This window comes from Rosa chinensis, chromosome 5 (genome assembly GCF_002994745.2).
Source record: "Rosa chinensis cultivar Old Blush chromosome 5, RchiOBHm-V2, whole genome shotgun sequence".
Lineage (NCBI taxonomy): Eukaryota > Viridiplantae > Streptophyta > Magnoliopsida > Rosales > Rosaceae > Rosa > Rosa chinensis.
The window spans coordinates 75,537,017-75,556,927 of NC_037092.1; the positions used below are offsets into that span (position 1 = coordinate 75,537,017).

The window sequence follows — 19,911 nt, forward strand, 5'->3', positions numbered from 1 at the left end:
GCGTGCACATATGAATAGGCAAACTTCTAAGATTAGACCACCTAATTCAGATAGCAAATTGAAATTAAACAGAAAATGAGTTGGCAATGTCATTGGACTGAATATGTAATCTACGTATCACGAATTGACAAGGTTAGGAAACAGGAAAAAGAAAAGAAAGAAGGGGGCATCATGTTGTCACTAGCGATGGGATATTTTTTACTCCACCAATGATATTCACCTAGTCAATAACTGACTAGGGAAATTATGTTCAACTATTCTTGGATGAAATCCAACAGGGGAAATAATTACTTTAGTTGAGTTCCTTTGTTTTTCACCTTTGAATTTACATCAAATGATGGTTGAACATAATTTTGTTGGTCAGTTAATGACTCTGAACACCATTGTTTACTCCATACTAGCTTATAACGAAGTTTGTGGCACAACACATACCTTCCGTACATAGACGACATCAGATGTCCAGAATTCAGTTGTACATGATTCCTACTGTTGAAGTCAGAAGCAGAGATCAACAATTGAGGACAGTCGTGCACATACAAGTGTTCCAATGAAGGACACTCAATATCCACTGAAGTGGCACTTCCAGTTGGAATGCAGAAGCTTGTCGGTTGTGGAAGATCTCTCAGAAGTAAGTCCTTCAATTCGGGAAAGATTAGAGTTTTCTTGGTAACTGTTTCCTTGCTTGTGTCCAAGCTAAAACAATCATGTAGCCAAAGGTCTTCCAATTGTACGTAAGAGATGTTGAGCTACAACAAATGTGAAGAGATATTTCAATTTGTTCGGCCCAGCAACTTTCATATGCTTAAGATTACAGAAGATTGCACATGGAGCAGGACCTTTTCCATATGCTTGTTAGTTTACGTACCTAGCTTTTCATAAACTTCTAATCGGCATATGCTTCTAATAGTGATAAAAATTTTAAGGGTTTTTATCCATTTACCCCAATTCTATAGATTTTTGTCTCACTTACCCCATTAAGTTTTTTAATTCCCCCTTACCCAAAACACTCTAAGGAGGTCTTCCCCAATACTCCATAAAGTTTTTTTTTGTTTTTTTTAGACAATTCTACCCTCACCCCTTTGTTACATAGAGAGAGAGAGAGACCATTGGAGACTTCGCAGGAGTCTTGTCATCGGCTGCCTGAATCCCGTCACCGGCTGCCGGAATCAGGTAACCAGTCGCCGGATTCCAGCCAACTTTTGTTGGAATTCGGTCGCAGGATTCCCATCACCGGCCGTGCCCACATGACTTCTCTGAAAACCTCGTTAGAGGTCCCCAAAGAGGTCGTCGGAGATCTCATAGGTTGCTGGAAAGGTTATTGCCCCCCAATAGAACTTTCGGTCTCCGGAATGGAAACTAATCTTCCTAAAATTAGACAAATAAAACTTTGATAAAAAAAAAAAAAAAAACAAGGAGATTACATCAATTCAAAACGTCTATTACCCCCTAATAGACTTGTATTGCCTCCCAATAAACCTTTCGGTCACCAGAATGGAAACTAATCTCCTTAAAATTAGACAAAGAAAATTTTGATTAAGAAAAAAAAAAGGAGATTACATGTTAAATTGATCTATTGTCTCCCAATAGACGTCAACTGTCTCCCAATAGACGTCAATTGCCCTCTAATAGACCTTTATTGCCCCTTAATTTTTTCCTTTTTTCTTTAAGGGTTTTCTTTCTTTCTGGGCCTTCTGCCCTTATTTTACAAAACAAAAAAATATCACAACAACTCCATAGATGCGTTTCAGTTTTACTCTGTTAGGAATCCAAACGATTCTATCCTCCAAAACAAAAAACAATTCCACAGATGAGATAGAGGAGACGAGGCCTGATCTTCGGCCTCAACAAAAACGTCTCGATCTTCCTCACCATCTCGACGCTCGGCACCGCCGTGTCTAGCAACTCCAAAACAATCGAGAAGAACTCGGCCAGCCCCTCGCCGTCGACGACCACCACCGTTTTCTGCAGATTTGGAGGGAGATGCAGGTTGAAGAAAGGTTGAGAGTCGAAGAGGTTTATCAGAGCCAGAGAGGGTTGAATTTGCCGAAAAAATGAAAGAGGTTGATCCATTCGAAGGTAAACCTGTTCTTCCGGTCGAGGAAGTCATCGAATCAATTCAGCATAGTCAAGGAGGAGAAGAGTTGGCGGCAGTTGAAATTGCAAAGAAATCCGAGGAGGAGGAGAAGATATCGGTTGAGAAAGCGAATTGCTTTGATCGTCAACGTGGCCATGAGAGAGAGAGAGAGAGAGAGAGAGATGATGTAATTGTTTAATTAGGCTGAGGGTAAAGTTGTCTTTTTACATTAAATTGGGTAACTGAGGATAAAAATCTTTTGCTGGAGTAAGTGAGATAATTTTAGCTCATTTTGGTGCTTTTTGTCAAGAACCCAAACTTTAAATCTTAAGCATCAGATCTACCATATATGACATGATTAATAGCCAATAAGTTCTCAACATAATATTGTTATTATCAACTTATGGATTTATCAGTTGACAATAATATCACCAATTATTCATCCAACGACAATGATTTGATGAGTTGGAGGTTGAAGAACTGGGTGTAAACAATAATATAGTACGTTAGTAGTATAACGAGGCCATGTTTGGTTTGCGAAATCAGGGTTTTGGGAAAGGATAGTCAGTCATTTTCTATGTTTGGAATGACAAAAGAAAGGAAAATGGTTCCCAAAGTAAAAGGAAAATTGGGGGGAAATGGTTCCCCCCACCCACCTTAGGATTTACTTTCCCTCTCAGTTTCATGCATTTATTACAAAAATATATCACCATATTCCTCGCCTTCCCAAACATGATGGGAATTGCAATTTCCCATGCCCTTGAAAAGAGCAAGGAATTGATTTCATTTCCTTTCATTTCCGCGAAACAAATGAGGCCTGAGGTCTAAATTATCATCAACAATAGTTGGTTGACATATTTGTATACACATGCATTACAATTAAATAGAAACATAATCCTTTTACAGTTCAACAAAGACCTCTAAAAATAACACTACTAGAATATTATTATTAGACATCGCCTTAATTAAATTGGTCAGGATGGCACGGAATGTAAAAACATGTGCTAACATCAGTTCATGAAATTACCAATTTGTATGTGTATAATTGACATTGGTTTAAGGTGTTGGCTAATAGGTTGAAGCCTCTTCTTGATTCGTTTATCTCTCCATTCCAAAGTGCTTTTGTGCCTGGTAGGTTGATTTCAGATAATTCGTTAGTTGCTTTTGAAGTCTCTCATTGCCTAAAAAGACGAAGGAGTGGCAAGAAGAAATATTGTTCTCTGAAGCTTGATATGAGTAAGGCTTATGACCGGGTAGAATGGGTTTTCTTGGAGGAGGTGATGAGGAGAATGGGTTTCTGTGAAGTCTGGGTTAGTTGGGTGATGGATAGTGTCAAAACAGTGTCTTATTCCTTCATTGTCAATGGAGAGCCACGAGGACGTATTATTCCTTCGAGAAGGTTAAGGCAAGGAGATGCCATTTCTCCTTACCTATTTCTCTTATGTGCAGAGGTATTGTCCAAAGTTATTATACATGCTGAGAGTAATGATGCATTGCATAGAGTGGAAATCTGCAGGGGGGCTCCTAGTGTTAGTCATCTCTTTTTCGCAGATGATTCTTTTATATTTTGTAAGGCGGAAGTAGCTGATGTTCAAACAGTGAAGAGTATTCTTAGGGGCTACGAGCTGGCCTCAGGTCAACAGGTGAATTACCAGAAGAGTTGTATCTTGATTACACGCATTTATATGCATGTAATTGTATCTAAAATACTATAAATAAGTTAATCCTCAAGTCAATTATAATGTAACTAATCCATTTTTATTTATTTTGCAGTAAATAAGCGGAATTGTGGATTTCGGAAGAAGTTGTGCGAAATTGGAGCAAAATAGGGTTTCCGACAAAAAGATGAAAGTCAAGCTTCAGACAAGTACATTCAAAGGAGGCGAAACTTGAGGGAATTACAGCAGAATTAATTAAACTAATTAATTTTAGTTTAATTGAAGAATGGGGACAGCTTAACAATTAATTAAACCAATTTGGTTTATCCAAAAAGGGAGCTGCCACATGTCGATCATTTAATTAAACAACCCCTTTGGTTAATTATCCATTTTGCTGCCTTCTTTCCCTTCATCACGTGGTGCACTAGCATGGCCACCATATTCTTTTAATCATTTTTCCTCTCACACAAAGGCCCATACCACAATTTCATTCGAGAAGTTTTAAATACACACCCCTAATTACTTAATACACACTCCATACTTAATACACCACCCATTTAATTTCTCATTCTAGTAATTTACTAAATACACAACCCAAAGTACCTAAAATACCCCTTAATCTCAAAAATCATGAAATATCATACTTTTTTACTATATTTAGGTTACTATTTAATATGATTAGTATATTCTAGTATATTGACATTTTGTAAATGACCATATTGATTGCTTGTGTTAGTTATTGAGAAATCCATAAAGATTTATAATTGTTCCCTTTAAATAGATGCATATAAATAGGCTTTGTGTTATTTGAGCTCTCATCCACCAAACACCATGTTAATCAAGTATAAAATTATGAGTTGAACATTCAACTAAAACTATACCAGTAGTTTCTTCATAGTTGCGGAACTAAATAGTTGTTATTAGAGGGTCCAAACAAATTAACAATTACAAAGTTTTTTCACATGTGATGTTTTATATTAGAAAATAAATTGATTAATCATGACTCTTAGAACAAAAAAGGAAATTAACTAAAAAATGGGAGTAAAGCTATATGTTTTAAAAATATTTAACGCCATTGATTTTGAAATTCTAAATATTATGGTCTCTAACCTCATCTAATTACAATTTATTTGAGGAAAAATTAAATTAGATAGTTTCTAACTTTATTCTTGTATCAAAATTGGGAGGCCATGTATAGAAATTTGTTGTGTTTATCTAACTATTTATACATAAATAGAATAATATAAGGAAAATATGACAATTTTTTTTCTTTTTCTAATGCAAAGATGTCTGTTTTGGTCATTTAACGTACCTACAAAATTTAATTTGAAATATAAAATAATAGGGATGTGTATTAAGTGATTAGGGGTGTGTATTTAAAATTTCTCATTTCATTCTGCTGATATGTTTGGTTCCTTTTTCTCTCTCATTTGCTGACGTCACTAGCACATGACCTTATCTTCCTCTCCCTTGCAAAACAAGCAGCCACACATTGAATGAAGGATACCCTGCAGCTGCACACCGATATATATACCTATTTTTCCTCCTAACATCGGAGAGGCCCCTTGGGGAGAACAGAGGCGCCGCACTGCACCACAAAACAGAGGCAGCCCCTTTGGGCTGCTCTCTTTCTCATTCTCTGCTCTCTATCCTCTTCTCCTCCATTTTCCATATTTCTTTAGTTTTGTTTTAGGGATTTGAAGGAATCACTCACCCAAAGCTTCAAGGATTCATCAAAGGCCTCTACCTCTACAAGATTCAAGATTTGGGTAATTGTAGGAGTTGTAATTCAAGATTAATTATGGTAGCTTTTTAGCTATTTGTGATTATTCTTGTTTTCTCCTACACTTCTATACTCTTTTCTCCTTTGAATTTTGTATCTTTGATGTTCATAATTATGGGTTGTGAGTAATTTTCTTGTTGGGTTTTAGGGTTGTGTCCCTAGCCCAAATTTTGTGTAAAAGATGTTTAATTTAATGTAATGATGCAATTTTCATATGATGGATGCTTATATCTATTTTTGTTGGGTTAAAATGCATGTCTAAGAGCCTAGTCAACTCTAGGGTGTGTATTTTGAGCATGTCTAGGACGGAGTTAGAGGCTTGACCCCCTCTAATTCCCAAGCTAGAAACCTTCAATTTCGTATTCGAGGGGTTATAAGCATGGTGATTTACACCCGTTGCGTGATTGCACGGGCGGGTCGCTTAGTAGTCTAATTCCTCGATCTCTAGGCCTCTTGATGTGAATTAGAGACCCTTGAACCGGCTCTAATTCATGCCAAATGAGTTCCTACGACCCTTGAACCGGAGTAGGAATACCATGAAAGGGAATTTCGGTCCTTGAGCCTTGAACCGCCTTGGATACGACTACCGCCAAAATAGGAAATATGCATCTACATTAGATTAGCTTCTGACACATGAGATTTGGTGAAGGAACCTCCCTAACCCGGCATTCCCATTTATTTGGTTACACTTTTATTAATTTCTTTACATTTTTATTAGTTGCTTTACATTTTATTACTTTTTGTTAATCTAAAATCAACTCCCAAACATTAAACTTTTCCACTCATTTGTGCATATCCATCACTAGGTTCTTAGTTTTGATTAGGCTTTGGTGAAAATCAAAGCCGAGCATTGCTAAGACTTGGTGCCTTAGAATAACATTTTTATTTATTTTCTTTTTCTATTGCTTTTCTTTGCTTAGTGACTTTAGTTCCGACTACCCAAGGATTGTGGGTTAGCCACTAATCCCCGTGGTACGATAACTTTGGGCACAATATTTCCCTATCTTGACAACGATACGTACGCTTGCGTAAATGTGTATCCAAGTCATATCTCTTTTAGCAAAAATGTGGACTTGGTTTCTCAGGAGGAGTTGGCTGCTTTGCTTGGGGTCACTAGAGTGGAAAAACATGACAAGTATCTTGGGTTGCCCATTGAGATAAGCTACTCGAAGGAGGAGGCTTTTTCTTTCTTGATCGACAGAGTCCGCTCTAGAACGCAAGGTTGGAGGGAGAAAACGTTATCAGTGGCCGGCAGGGAAGTACTCATTAAAGCGGTCGTTCAGGCTATTCCTTCATATGTGATGAGCTGCTTTGAACTCCCTAAACATATGTGTGAGGAGATGCACCGGTTGATGGCACAATTTTGGTGGGGAAGCTCGGATGAGGTCCGAAAGATACATTGGCTCTCTTGGAATAAATTGTGTTGACCTAAAGCGGAGGGTGGAATGGGGTTTCGAGATATGCATTGTTTCAATCTTGCGCTATTAGCCAAGCAAGGGTGGAGGTTGGTACAAAAACCGAATACATTGATCGCACAGTTGTTGAAAGCAAAGTACTTCCCTACTTGCTCCTTCATGGAGGCGGAGTTAAAAAAGGGTGCTTCCTATACGTGGCGTAGCATCATAGCGGGACGAGCAGTATTACAAAAGGGTATGAGGATTCAAGTGGGTGATGGTGCTACTATTTCTCTTTGGGATGACCCATGGGTTTCGGTTCCATATTCTTTTCGTCCGTTCTCTACTGTGATGGAAGGGACCGAGTCCTGGAGGGTTGCGGATGTTATTGATTATGAAGATAAAGAATGGTTGACTGATGTTTTGGGGGAGTTATTTACTAGGGGAGAAGTTGACACAATTGCTTCTATTCCATTGAGTATCCGAGGTGCTGCAGATAGATGGGTATGGCATTTCGATGCGAAGGGGATATACAATGTGAGGAGTGGCTATCATGTATTTCTTCATTCGTTGAAAATGGAGCAGACTGCGTCCTCGCCGGCGTCGGAGCAGGGAGGACCCCTGAGGAAATATTGGACCAAAATCTGGCATGCTAACGTTCCACCCAAAATTAAGGTTCTGGTTTGGCGTCTTGTGCATGGCATTGTGCCAACCAGGTTAGCTCTTCTTTCACGTCATTTCCATATTCAGGATGTTGCATGTGTGTTTTGTAAGTCCACCAATGAGTCTAGCTTGCATGTATTTAAAGAATGTGATGCTCTCCAATGCTTTTGGAGGTTGGGCCCACTGAAATTGAAAGCAAAGGAACATGCAGCTGGGGACTTGAAGAATTAGTTATTTGACGTTTTGGATATGTTGAATAGTAATCAGGTTGACTTCTTCTTCATGGCCCTTTGGTCTGTGTGGACTGAAAGGAATAAAATAGTGTGGAATGATGGTTGCTTCCAACCTATGCACATGATATAGTGGTGTACTAGCAGTCTGGAAGAGTTCCAGAAATATCATCAGAAAGTTGCTTGTAAAAAGAAGAGGCCATTAACAAAATGGCAGTGCCCCCCTCGGGGTAGACTTAAAATTAATATTGACGGAGCTTTTCAAGTGGACAGTGGTGTTGGAGGTATTGGGGTAGTGGTCAGAGATGACTTGGGCACGGGTATTGCCGCTATTGCTAGGCCTTTTTTGCATGCTCACTCAACGATTAATATGGAAGCTGAGGCGTGCAGAGCGGGTCTTCTGCTTGGTATTCACCAAGGTTGGTCGGATGTAGTTATTGAGAGCGACTCTGCCCTTCTGATTGCTGCACTCAAGAGTGAAGAGGATAATTTCTCGGAGGTAAGTCGGGTTTTTGACGATTGTACAGATTACTTATCTGCTTTTCAGTCTGTTGAAATTCGACATATTTACCGTGAAGCAAATGGTGTTGTACATAGACTTGCACACCTTGCTAGCTACTTGTTGCTTGACGATGTTTGGTTAGATGAGACACATGCTATTATTCAGGATGTTCTCTACGAGGATTATTGTAATGCTTCTATTGTAGCACGAGGTTCAGGTTTTATGTCCTCCCGTTGCAAAGTACTAATATTAATATAATAAATGGAATCGGGGGTGGGGCTGAGCCTCCCAGCTAGGCTGGGTTCCAAACCCCTTTCAAAAAAAAAAAAAAAAAAATTGACATTGGTAAATTAGCTGGTGTCTAAACTTTTTTTTTTAAATTTTTGTGGGAATCACAAAAATGCGGAGTGGTTAAGTTCAAGTTGAAACAATACAAGCAAGGAACAATAATTTTCATTCTCACAGTTGCATTCATACCACAAACCCTAACCAAGCACAACTTGTTTTCACCCTCCTCCGTCTCCGGCTAGTATCCAACCCTCCTCCTCATCCTTCTTCGCCTTCAACCAGCACTGACCCTCTTCCTCCTCCATCTCTGCCTCCAACCATTACCTATCTCTCTCGCACCTCACTATATCATACATCAGCTTTAAAACAAAAATTGATGTCTTATTAACCAGTGGATATCAAAAAATTAGTTTAAAATTGATGCACCATAAACCATTACACATCGATTTATAATATAGAGATCGATGTCTATATAAGAATAGACATCGATTCCAACCAAAAAACCGATGTTACAAAAAACTATAAACGTTGTTCTTCCATAAGATGTTAACTTATGTAATCATATTGGTTCATCCAATATTAAAGCATGTAGATTGAATACAAAATAGTAGGATATGTGGCAAATACACGGCAAGTTCATGAACAACAAGCAAAAGTTAATAGGTACCAATGTGGTGAATTTTCAAACCACACACGTGGACAACTTTGGGTGACGTGGAAGCCGTGTGACCTTGAGGCATGCACACGTGAGTAACCCGCTCTGATACCATGATAAAGTAATACGAGATTCACATCCAAAACCAATTGACAATGGATGAAGTGGCCCAAACCCTAATAAACTCATAGGCAAGGTCTCATTTTTCCCATATGAGATGTATATATTCTCAACAAGATATGTTGTTGGAACTAGACTTCGTTAAGTTTTAAATGCTAAAAAATGAAGGTTTGACAATAGCCAAAACATGCAAATTTGTTATCATTTTAATGTCTTTACATTGATAGAGGATGGTAAACTGATGTTTATTTTTGTTGAGGACATAGGCTGATAACCAATGTATGTTTTTTCTGTGATCTTTCTCTACAGTCTACACCAATCGAAACATCGGTCAATTTTTTACTTTACATCGGCTAGAAAGCGGTGTCTGATGACATTATTCTAGTAGTATAATTAGGTCAATGCTATCAGGCAAGATGCTAGATGCTCTTTTCCCGATTGCTGCTTGCTTCTGAGAGCTTTTATTCGTTTTGGTGTAGAGAAACAGAGAGAGGTAGAGAATGTGAAAGGAAAAAAAAGGAGTGATCGATCTGGATTTGTTTGAGAAGAGGTATAGAGATAGAGAAAGAAACTGTGAAGACAGGACATCGGTTGATAGACGGTAATTTAGAAAGAAGAAGAAGAGGGAGGGATCATCTGAGTCTGGGTTTGCTTCGGGGAATTTGAAGTTTAGTGATCGTGTTGGAAGGAGAAGAGTTAATCGTCCAGTTCCGGAGGAAGGTTTGGATTTAGTTTCTTCTTTTCTGCTTATCGTCTTCTCTGATTGTCCGCTTTTTCTGTAAACAAATTTTTTGATGGGTGGTTTATAGGTTGAAAAACAGTGGGAGCGTTTCTCAGTTCCTGTATAGGTGAGGAAATCCATATTCTTTCAAATCACAACCATTAACAAGGTTGAAAATTTGGCTTCTTAAACTTGAAATTTTTTGATTGAATTGTTCATAGATTGAATTTGTTTTTTTATTTATTATTTATGTAGTGTGTGCTTAATCTAGAGGTTGTACATATTGAAGGGGCGGGGATTTGGACTGGAGACAAAGAAAAGAGGTTGGTTCTTAAGAATAATAAGCAGCTATTTCTTCCTTCATTTCTAGGTTCAGAGGTTTTTTTTTTATACCACAATGTTTGTAATTAACTGTTATAATTGTCTATTGGATTATTGTGTGGAATTGATCAAAGGTCTCTGCTGAAAAGATTGGTAGAATAAGATTAGTGTTTCTGTCTTATTTCGATGAGGTCAAGTTAGATATTCTCTGCTGAAAAGATAATTCCCTTTGTTTTTCTCTGCTTTGGGTTATGGTTAGAGGTCCTAAGAATTTTTTTTTCTTTCTGCAAATATGGTTGGTTAAAATGGCTGCTGTGGGATTGGTATTGTGGGAGGTGGGTTCACAGGGTGTTCTTTGTTTATTAGAAGAACTGGCACAATACTTGGGAGCTCTTCTTTATTTGTTAGATTGGTTCTTTAATTCGACTAGTTTGGCTGCTAGAGTCTTCAATATTTTTGTTATCTCCACCAGAAATAAAGGACAAGAAAGTCTGAAAGGAGTTTGAATATGTAATTCAATAGCAGATATATGAATCTCAAATTTCTGTATATCAGTGTTATCTTCTATCAAATCTGCAGTTTTTGATGTTTAATTAATTGTGATTAAATGAATGCTTTGTCAATGTATTTGAAGATATATGTTAAAGTGTTAGCATTGAATTTCTTAACTTCTCTGTTGTGTGCAATGTTGGGAGCTGAGCATTTGGGAACAATAGGAGGGAGAGTGAGTGCTTATTTAAAGTGTTGCTTTTGCAGCGTTACATATTAGCATATAGAGAACTTGGACAACAACTTCGACTTCAGCTGTTACTTGGTAAGCTTTATGAATCATTTTCTTTTGTATTTTTTGTTTGATCGAGTTGGATGTTTGATATGCTTTGCATCTTTTGTTTTAACTGAAGTCAAGTTTAAATAAGCTCAGTAAATCAATAAACAAATACTTTGAATGGGAAAAAATGATTGGAATTTGGAGGATTGTTCTGTATACAGCTTGAAATTAGTTACCAAATTTTCTTAACCAAAATTGATAATTTATTGTATGTTCCTGTAACATTTAATTTCTCTTTTGGCTACTGTACTTATTTGACTTCTTCAGACACAGTTTGTTTTCTGAATTTGATCTTTTTGTATAATAGTGTAACATCCTCCGAATTGTTTCTTAAATTGAATTAACCTTTGTTATGAAAATCAGATCAGATTTGATTGTTTTATTGTTTTGGGAAATTGTTAATGGTTTGAATAAAATAAAATTTAGAATAAGCCTTAATTTCATTGATTTTCAAGTTATCTTCAGAATGAAGGAATGAACTCATTTTTCTTCTAAATTCACAGGTATAGATATTGGTCTACTATATTCAGTGTCATCACTGAAATAGTAGTGCTGAGAATTCCAGTCATGTTGGCTAGCATGAGACTAAAATTCCAAGATTCCTTAGAAACTGTTATTACTATAATCAATGAATATAATCTATCCCCCCCAAGCTCATATTATACGCGGTTAATTATTCTAAGCTGTGTGAACGTTATCTGTCAATAGCTCCATCGGCCTCACATGAAGGATCTGTGGGTCTATGACCTTAGATTTTTCTTCAACTATATAATGTTCTTATTTATTTGATTTGAAACAGAAAACTAAATAATGAGTCAGAGTTATATATGTGAATTGAATTTGGTCAGTTTGAATTTTTTGTTGGCTTATTTATTCGATAATCATCAGTTATAGCAAAAGCCAACTGGTAACTACTGCTCGATAAAAGAAATGCAGAGTTTACATGCAAAAACTCTACTGGTGAGACCCATTCTCTTCAATGTATTTGTCTTTTGGTCAAACCCCAACTACAATTTAAGAGCCAGAGAGGAGATAGTGAAAAATGGTGAAGGCTGTGCGTTATTGTAATTGTTGTGACCGATTAGATTTAGACCTTTCTGTTTTCTGTTTGTGGATTGATTACTTTAGGCATTATCCTTATTAGCACTAAAGTTTTAGATCAGTTACTGGTTCTGTTTGCATTCATTATTATTTTTTCTATATTGTTTCAAGTTGCTTTGGTTGTTTGGCTTCTTTTTGTTAAACAGTTGAGAATTTAATTTTAATTCTTTTGATTGTTTAGGGACTACACGTCCAACAATCCAATATATTGATGTTATAGTTTGCACAGTTATGGTAACATCAAATTCTCTAAGTACTTCTCTTTCATTGTGCAGATCTTCGGAACAGTGTGTTATCAGATTCTTGAACCGTTTCGGATACAGGTACAAAGAGAAGACAAGCTGCCATTGTGTATACATATATATATATATATACTGTTTATATTCCATTAATAACAGAAAAATGATAGAAAAAAATGATCATGTTCCGTTTGTATGGTGTACTGATGAAATTTTTGTCTGTCATTGTTTGGTGACACACTAACAAATTGAAAAATTGAAAATGGAGCAATCTAAGCTCTACTTGATCCAAAATAGGTTGAGACAATAAGGACAACCTCATTTAATGGATTAATGAGCTTCTAGAGTAACCTAAATTTTTTTTTTTGGTCAAGGTTGTTTATATAGTTCAGGATTTTGAATGATGCAGGTGAGAGGTGAAAAAAAAAGAGGAGAAAGTTGATACAGGCAAGAAAAGAACTGCCCGGCCGGGCAAAGGAGGTTGTTGACAAGGAACTACTGCAGGTATATTTTCAGATACATTCTCGCAACTTTTGGTTTTTTTTATAATTCTGGAATATCATCGTCAATATTTCTACTGTAAGAAAGAATTTACTCAATGAAAAGGTTGTTCGAGTTTTTGTAATTATGGATTTTGTACTTCAATTAGTAGAACCAATAGTGTATACTTTTTATTACTTATCTTTTTGTAAATATGGATTACTTATAGCTTTCACTTTTCATTTACAATCAGAGAATCTTATAGAGTTTTGATAGAAGTTCCTAAACTTCCATGTGGAACAGTAAGTTGCAAGAGTAAACTTAGCCTATGTATCACAATAGTGCTAGAGCCAGTAAGATATAAGGGTCAACCCCAATCTCTACAATTCACAATTGTGGTTGTCCTAGACCCATGCATTTTTTATCACCCTGTGGAAAATTGAATTTCCAACCAACTCTATAGCTGATGGTCTGCAGACTGGATTTGGATCCAACATGGCCTGATAGATTCAAACAATATGATGCAGTCAGCAACTCCATCACAATGTCCTTTTTATTAGACCAAACCAACTTAAGAATAATAGGATACTAAATGCATCTTTCCTTTGAAACAGATTTCTTATGAAGTAAGCTCCAACATTACTACTTATGAAGCACATATGCAGAGTTTCTTATCAATTTTTTTTCTGTCTTATAGCTACTTGCGATTTTCAGAAAACCATACTACATGAAAGATATTACTGTGAAGTGTGAATCTATGATAAGGGGCGGTTTTTATCAACAAACAGCATTTTTATCTCTCATTTGAAGATTTGGAGCAAAAGTTATAAGGAAAGAGAAGCTGAAAACTTTTGTTTATGCATTTCCTCATTTCACACATACTGAAGAATACGTTCATTCCTAAGCAGAAGAGTGCATCTTTTCCTGTCCTGTTCCTCAACCTCTTTAGCTTTTATATCCCTGACTTTATGATGTGATATGATTAATAGATGTGTATAACTCTGCTACTGTTTTAAAAGTCTGCTCCAAGATTTATTCATTCCATGACTTCCTTTGTTTATATAGAATAATGCTATTCAAAGATTTGTAAAACAAGCACACTATGCAACTGTGGCACCATGACTCATTCAAGGGAAAGCATATGAGATCAGATACTTCTACTTAGAGTTTTCACTTTTGTAATATATATACAAACCTGGTAAAAACAACAGCTTTTGAAATATATAAATGTACAATAATTGTATAAAACTTTAGTAAGCAAACAAACCGCAGCATCGCGCGGGACCTTTTTCTAGTATGAACTAAACAGATTAATGAACACGTGTCTAATATTTTATCCCATCTCTACTATTTTATTGCAGCAAGTGGAGATCGATATATGTAATATTTGGCTGACTGATCAAGGAAATCAAAGAAGCGCCCAGTTTGGAGCTAAAACAATCAAGGAAGGAGCTGATTTGCTAAAGTCACACAAAACTTTGGCTGTGTTAGCTAATTCATCATCTCCTGGTCTCGTCTCCTAAATTACCCAAAGTTGTTCTATTATTCCCCTTCCTAGTTTCTGCAACCAGCTTTATCTCTTTGGTGATCTGTTCCCACTACCTTTCTTCTTCTGGGGTTCTTTCTCTAGTTTCTGCTCAGTTTCTGGTTGTTGCTTTCTTGCCTGTTCTTTTTCTCTTCAGTAATTATCAATGGCCTCGAGCAGCCAAAGAACCTCTGAATCTTTTCCTTCAGCCAAGTCAACGGCTCTCAAGTGGAAGTATGATGTGTTTTTGAGTTTTAGGGGTGAAGACATTCGGAACAATTTTCTCTCTTATTTCTACCATGAATTGCAAATCATCAGAAGGATTAATACATTCAAGGATGACGAAGAGCTTGAAGTCGGGGAGCCTATTTCTCCAAGTCTCCTAAAAGCAATCGATGAATCGAGGTTTGCTATTATTGTTCTGTCGCCAAACTATGCTTCTTCTCCATGGTGTTTGGAGGAACTTACAAAAATTATTCATTGCATGGAAGACACCAGGAGAATTCTGCCACTTTTTTATCATGTGGAACCAGCTGATGTACGACATCAAAAAAATAGTTTTGAAGTAGCCTTCACTAAGCATGAAGAAAAGTCAAGGCATGACACAGAGAAGGTGAAGCAGTGGAGAGATGGTTTAAAAAAAGTGGCTAATTTATCTGGATGGCATACGCAGAGATATCAGTAAGTATGACAATAATTTCCTAACTAACAAAGTTATACTTACAGTATTGGATCTATTATTATCTTATCTGATAAATCCTTCTTCCTTGTAGGACAGAAAGAGAACTTGTTGAAGCCATTGCAGATTATGTGTGCACTAAGGTACGACCAATTGAAATGGAGTTCTCAAAGTCCGCTGGAGATTTTGAAGCATTTGAAGCAACAAGGCAAGCCATGGACGAGGTCTGGAAGGCACTAAAAGATGATAAGGTCACTGCCATTGCGGTGTACGGAATGGGAGGTGTTGGGAAGACGACTGTGGTAGAATATGTCGGTGTACAAGCTCAAAATAGTGGGATTTTCCATCATGTGATTATGGTTGTTATATCCCAAAGGCCCAACTTGAGAAATATCCAAGGCGCATTGGCAGATCTGCTGGGCCTTGAATTGAAGGAGGAGACAGACATTGGAAGAGCCAATAGATTGAAGAAGGAGATAATGAGAAGAAATAAGATCCTTATAATCTTGGATGACATTTGGGAGAGAATAGACTTGTCAAGCATAGGGATCCCCAGTTACGACAAGCTTCAGAAATGCAATTCAAAAGTCCTACTCACCACAAGGAGATTGAATGTTTGTCATTCTATGGAAACACAACCAAGCATTCCTCTCAATATCTTATCAGAAGAAGATTCTTGGAACTTGTTTTTGAAGAAAGCAAGAAAGTCTATCGAAAAATCAACTGAATTCTATGATGTAGCGAGGAAGGTAGCCAGCGAGTGTGCTGGTCTCCCTGTTGCACTGAGAGCAGTTGCGAGGGCACTTGGAGACAAAGATTTTGAGGAATGGAAAGAAGCAGCTCGAAAGCTGGAAATGTCTCAACATGCTAGCCTCGATGATGATGGAGATGTGCTTAAATGTATAAAGTTGAGTTATGATTACCTGGACAGTATTGATGCCAAGTCATGCTTCTTGCTGTTCTGCCTATTCCCAGAAGATGATGATATCCTAATAGAAGACTTGATGAAGTATGGGTTTGGAAAAGGATTGTTTCGAGATGATGAAGTATGGGTTTGGAAAAGGATTGTTTCGAGATGTCAACAACACAATAGAAGATGCCAGAGTCAAAGCAAATTTAGTGACTAAATACCTTAAAGCTTCTTGTTTGCTTTTGGACGGTAAAGAGGATGGATGCGTAAGGATGCATGATGTCATTGGAGATATGGCCATGTCAATTGCATTATCTGAAGATGGCTATGGGTTTTTGGTAAAAACTCGTTGTGAATTGAAAGAATGGCCAATGGATGCACATGAGGGATACTCGGCAATCTCATTAATGGAGAACAACATTTCCAAGCTGCCTAATGAGTTGGTATGTTCAAAACTCCAAATTTTATTGCTACAGAGAAACATTGGTTTGAAAAATATCCCAGACACTTTTTTTCAGAGTCCCAAGGAATTAAAAGTCTTAGATCTTAGCCGCACCAATATTTTGTTAAGATCCCCATCATTCAATCTCATAACCAACCTCCAAGCTCTGTACTTAGATTATTGCGAGTCAATGATTGACATATCCATGCTTAAAAGCCTGAAAAAACTTGAGATTCTTAGTATAAGAGGATGTGATATTAAGGAATTTCCAAGAGAAATAGGACAACTGACCAATTTGAGGATGTTGGACCTCACTAATATTGGAGACATTGATACAGTTCCATCTCAAGTGATTTCGAGGTTGCACAGATTAGAAGAACTGTACATGAAGTGTAAATTTGGGGATTGGGGCAGTAAAGTTGAGGGAGGCTTATATTCTTTCTTTTTTGGTAAAAATGCTGGCTTTGAAGAGTTAACTGACTTGTCGCATCTAAACATTTTGGAGGTGTCCATATTTGGTCCAGAGTGCTTGCCTAAAACTGTTGAGTTCGATCCAAATTGGGTAAGCTTCGATATATGTATCAACAAAAACTCGTTTAGGGGAATATCCTCTCTGCGACGTGACCATTCACATCATCATTCAAGAACTCTGAGCCTTGACACAACCATCAATACATTACCGGATTGGTTTATCAACGTAGTGACAAAGAAAGCAGAGACGTTATTTTATTTTGAGTGCAAGGGCTTAAATAGCATTGTTGTAGAACATGACCATGGAAGACTACACAGACTAAAGCGGCTCGCTGTACATTCCAATGACAACTTGAAAGAGTTGTTGAACCTAACTACACGGGTCTCAAATGAACCTGTGTTTGAGAATTTGGAAGAATTGCATCTCAAGGACATGGGTTGCCTGGAGAAGTTATGTGTTGGTGAATTACCACTTGGGTCTCTACGGAAGCTGAAGGTATTGGACATCAGACAGTGTCGTGACTTGGTCGATGAACTTTTACCATCAAATTTACTGCGAATAGTGCAAAATATGGAACAAATAATTTGTCATGATTTGAGGCAAATGAAATATGTGTTTGGATTTGAAGGGCTGAAGCCAGAACAGATTATCTTGACGAAATTGAGAAAGATGAGATTGTACAATCAACATAAGGTGTTACGCATATGGAAAGGTCCTGCTCCACATGCAGTCTTCCATAATCTTCGAAGTTTGACAGTTGAATACTACACTAAACTGAAATACCTCTTCACATCCAATGTTGCTCAATGTCTTTTGCATTTGGAAGACCTGTGGCTGCAAGGTTGCAGTAGCTTGGACAGAATTATTGAAACAAGTGATGTGGAAATGATCGTCTTTCCAGAATTGAAGAACTTTATTTTGAAACATCTTCCACAGCTGAAAAGTTTTTGCAGTCCTATTTCAGTAGATATTGAATTCCCTTCGTTGGAACACTTGTATGTGCGTGACTGCCCCCAGTTGATAATCTGTGCTTTTGACTTCAAAAGCAGGAACCATGTAAAACTGAATGATGAACAACATATGTCGTCTCTGTGCAGAAGGTGTGTGCTGTGCCTTAAATTTTATTTGTCCTTTTCTTTGCTTTCATTTTTTCTTTTTATGCATAGACTAATGAGTATGTTCTCAAAGACATTTTATAGTGCACATTGGCTAGTCCTGTTGCTGGTTGAGTTCACATTTACACTAATGATTGGCGACTTATTTACCTCTCCTTTAAATTTCAAATTTGTTATTAGGTTGTGGGATTTAGAATGACGCACAGGGAAGAGACAATAGAAAGTGATCTAATCCAGAAGAAGATTACTGTGCAGTTACCAATATGGATGCTGCTGCTGCAGTGCTGTTTCCCCCCTCTATGCATGTTGCCTGGACTGGCTGATCAGCGGGTTTTACAGTTAAATGTCGATGGAGCTGGTGATTTACCTCCGTGACTAGGGGTGTAGCCATTTTGGTGAGCCTATCGCAGCAATATCATTACCTCTTACAGGGTACCGTCCAACTGCTACAAACTTACAATTCAGTATTCACTAAAGATTGTGGTGTGGCTCAAGCTGTAATATCCGCAAAGGGTGTATTTGGTGAAGCACTGAAACTCAAAACTCCAGCGGTCCAGCTTTGGTCGTGAGGGGTTTAATTATTATTAATTCTTTTAGCTGGAAGATAGATTTGCGTGTTGATGAAATAATCAAATTATATTTCAAAAAAAATATATATATCTTTCAGAAAAGAAAAAAAAATAATGAAATTATTTTCAAATTTTTTTTTTTAGAATGAAATTATTGTCATTTTTTGGTTTGTTTCTATTTGCAAAATGATAGTGGCGGGAGCGAGTTACTCTTTCCCTCCAAATTTGCCCTGTGGCCACCAACGAGTTGATGAAAGTGTAAATAAGTAAAATTTTTGAGTTTGTTATTATTATTATTTTTGAGAAGGGGTTTGGAATTCAGTCAAGTTGGGAGGCTCATCCTCACGCCTGACTTATTATATTAAAATTAGAATTGTGCAAAGAGGGGGACATAACACCTTGACCTCTAGCACTAGTATATAAATCCTCGTAGGATACATCCTGGATAATTACATAAGCCTCCTCTAACCAAATATCATCTAGATAATTAAGGACTAACAAGATGAGCCAATCTATGGGTTACACCATTTACTTCACGAAAAATATGCCTAATCTGAATAGAGTGAAAAGATATCAAATATGACTTACAATCATCGATAATATGTCCTATGTCAGATCGATCATCCACATTTTATTGTAATGCAGCCACCACGAGTAAGCAATCACTCTCAAGGTCGAAGGCATCCCAATATTGGTGAATTGCCAAATGAACTCCAGCCCTACAAGCCTCCGCCTCCATATGAGTAGCAGAGATAACATGAGGGAAATAATGTGCCATAGCTGCAATACAAATGCCATCCTCATCTCGGACCACGATTCCAATACCACCTTCACCGAATTCTGGCCTTAAGTATTTGATCAGCAAATGTGGTGGTATACACTTCTTAATGGCAGTATTTAACAGTTAAATATGTAATGCAGGTCGGCATAGCAGGAGTTCGAGCTGATGAGGTAATGAAGAAAACTAAGAAAAAAGAGGACGATTGGACTCCTGTATGGGAAGAAGAGTTTACGTTTCCATTGAGAGTCCCTGAGTTAGCTCTGCTTAGAATCGAGGCACGTGAATATGACATGTCTGAGAAAGATGACTTTGGGGCCAAACTTGTCTGCCGATCTCTGAATTAAGACAAGAAATTCGTGC

At 37.4% G+C, this 19,911-nt stretch overlaps 2 protein-coding genes across 12 annotated transcripts; both read left to right on the forward strand.

Moving 5' to 3' along the window:
* Positions 1–2,051: 2,051 nt before the first annotated feature.
* Positions 2,052–8,551, forward strand: LOC112164076. The gene is made up of 6 exons (XM_024300316.1): positions 2,052–2,192; positions 3,136–3,717; positions 6,601–6,736; positions 7,004–7,625; positions 7,950–8,301; positions 8,510–8,551. Exons 1-6 carry the CDS (start codon positions 2,052–2,054, stop codon positions 8,549–8,551), a joined length of 1,875 nt encoding a protein of 624 aa, XP_024156084.1.
* A 1,293-nt stretch (positions 8,552–9,844) lies between these two features.
* On the forward strand, positions 9,845–18,808 carry LOC112165828 (disease resistance protein RUN1). 11 transcript variants are annotated; one of them, XM_040506595.1, is made up of 11 exons: positions 9,845–10,087; positions 10,177–10,215; positions 10,344–10,411; positions 11,166–11,223; positions 12,615–12,662; positions 12,988–13,082; positions 14,420–14,988; positions 15,082–15,264; positions 15,357–16,300; positions 16,338–18,186; positions 18,457–18,808. In XM_040506595.1, the coding sequence occupies exons 7-11, from the start codon at positions 14,750–14,752 to the stop codon at positions 18,542–18,544; spliced, it is 3,303 nt and encodes a 1,100-aa protein (XP_040362529.1). In that variant the 5' UTR covers positions 9,845–10,087; positions 10,177–10,215; positions 10,344–10,411; positions 11,166–11,223; positions 12,615–12,662; positions 12,988–13,082; positions 14,420–14,749; the 3' UTR covers positions 18,545–18,808. The 11 variants fall into 11 exon arrangements, with proteins under 11 accessions (XP_040362529.1, XP_040362528.1, XP_024158266.1 ...); XM_040506594.1 differs by having other exon boundaries at positions 14,420–15,264; positions 18,382–18,808; XM_024302498.2 differs by having other exon boundaries at positions 14,420–15,264.
* Positions 18,809–19,911: the final 1,103 nt, after the last annotated feature.

Bases quoted from the DNA above. Each gene is read 5' to 3' on its own strand.
- LOC112164076 (XM_024300316.1), top strand. From the start codon at position 2,052: ATGAAAGAGGTTGATCCATTCGAAGGTAAACCTGTTCTTCCGGTCGAG. The intron at 6,737-7,003 runs GTTGGAGGGAGA...TTGCGCTATTAG, and splicing joins AGTCCGCTCTAGAACGCAAG to CCAAGCAAGGGTGGAGGTTG. The intron at 8,302-8,509 runs GTAAGTCGGGTT...CTTCTATTGTAG, and splicing joins AAGAGGATAATTTCTCGGAG to CACGAGGTTCAGGTTTTATG.
- LOC112165828 (XM_024302498.2), top strand. From the start codon at position 14,750: ATGGCCTCGAGCAGCCAAAGAACCTCTGAATCTTTTCCTTCAGCCAAG. The intron at 15,265-15,356 runs GTAAGTATGACA...TCTTCCTTGTAG, and splicing joins TGGCATACGCAGAGATATCA to GACAGAAAGAGAACTTGTTG. The intron at 16,301-16,337 runs ATGATGAAGTAT...GATTGTTTCGAG, and splicing joins TGGAAAAGGATTGTTTCGAG to ATGTCAACAACACAATAGAA.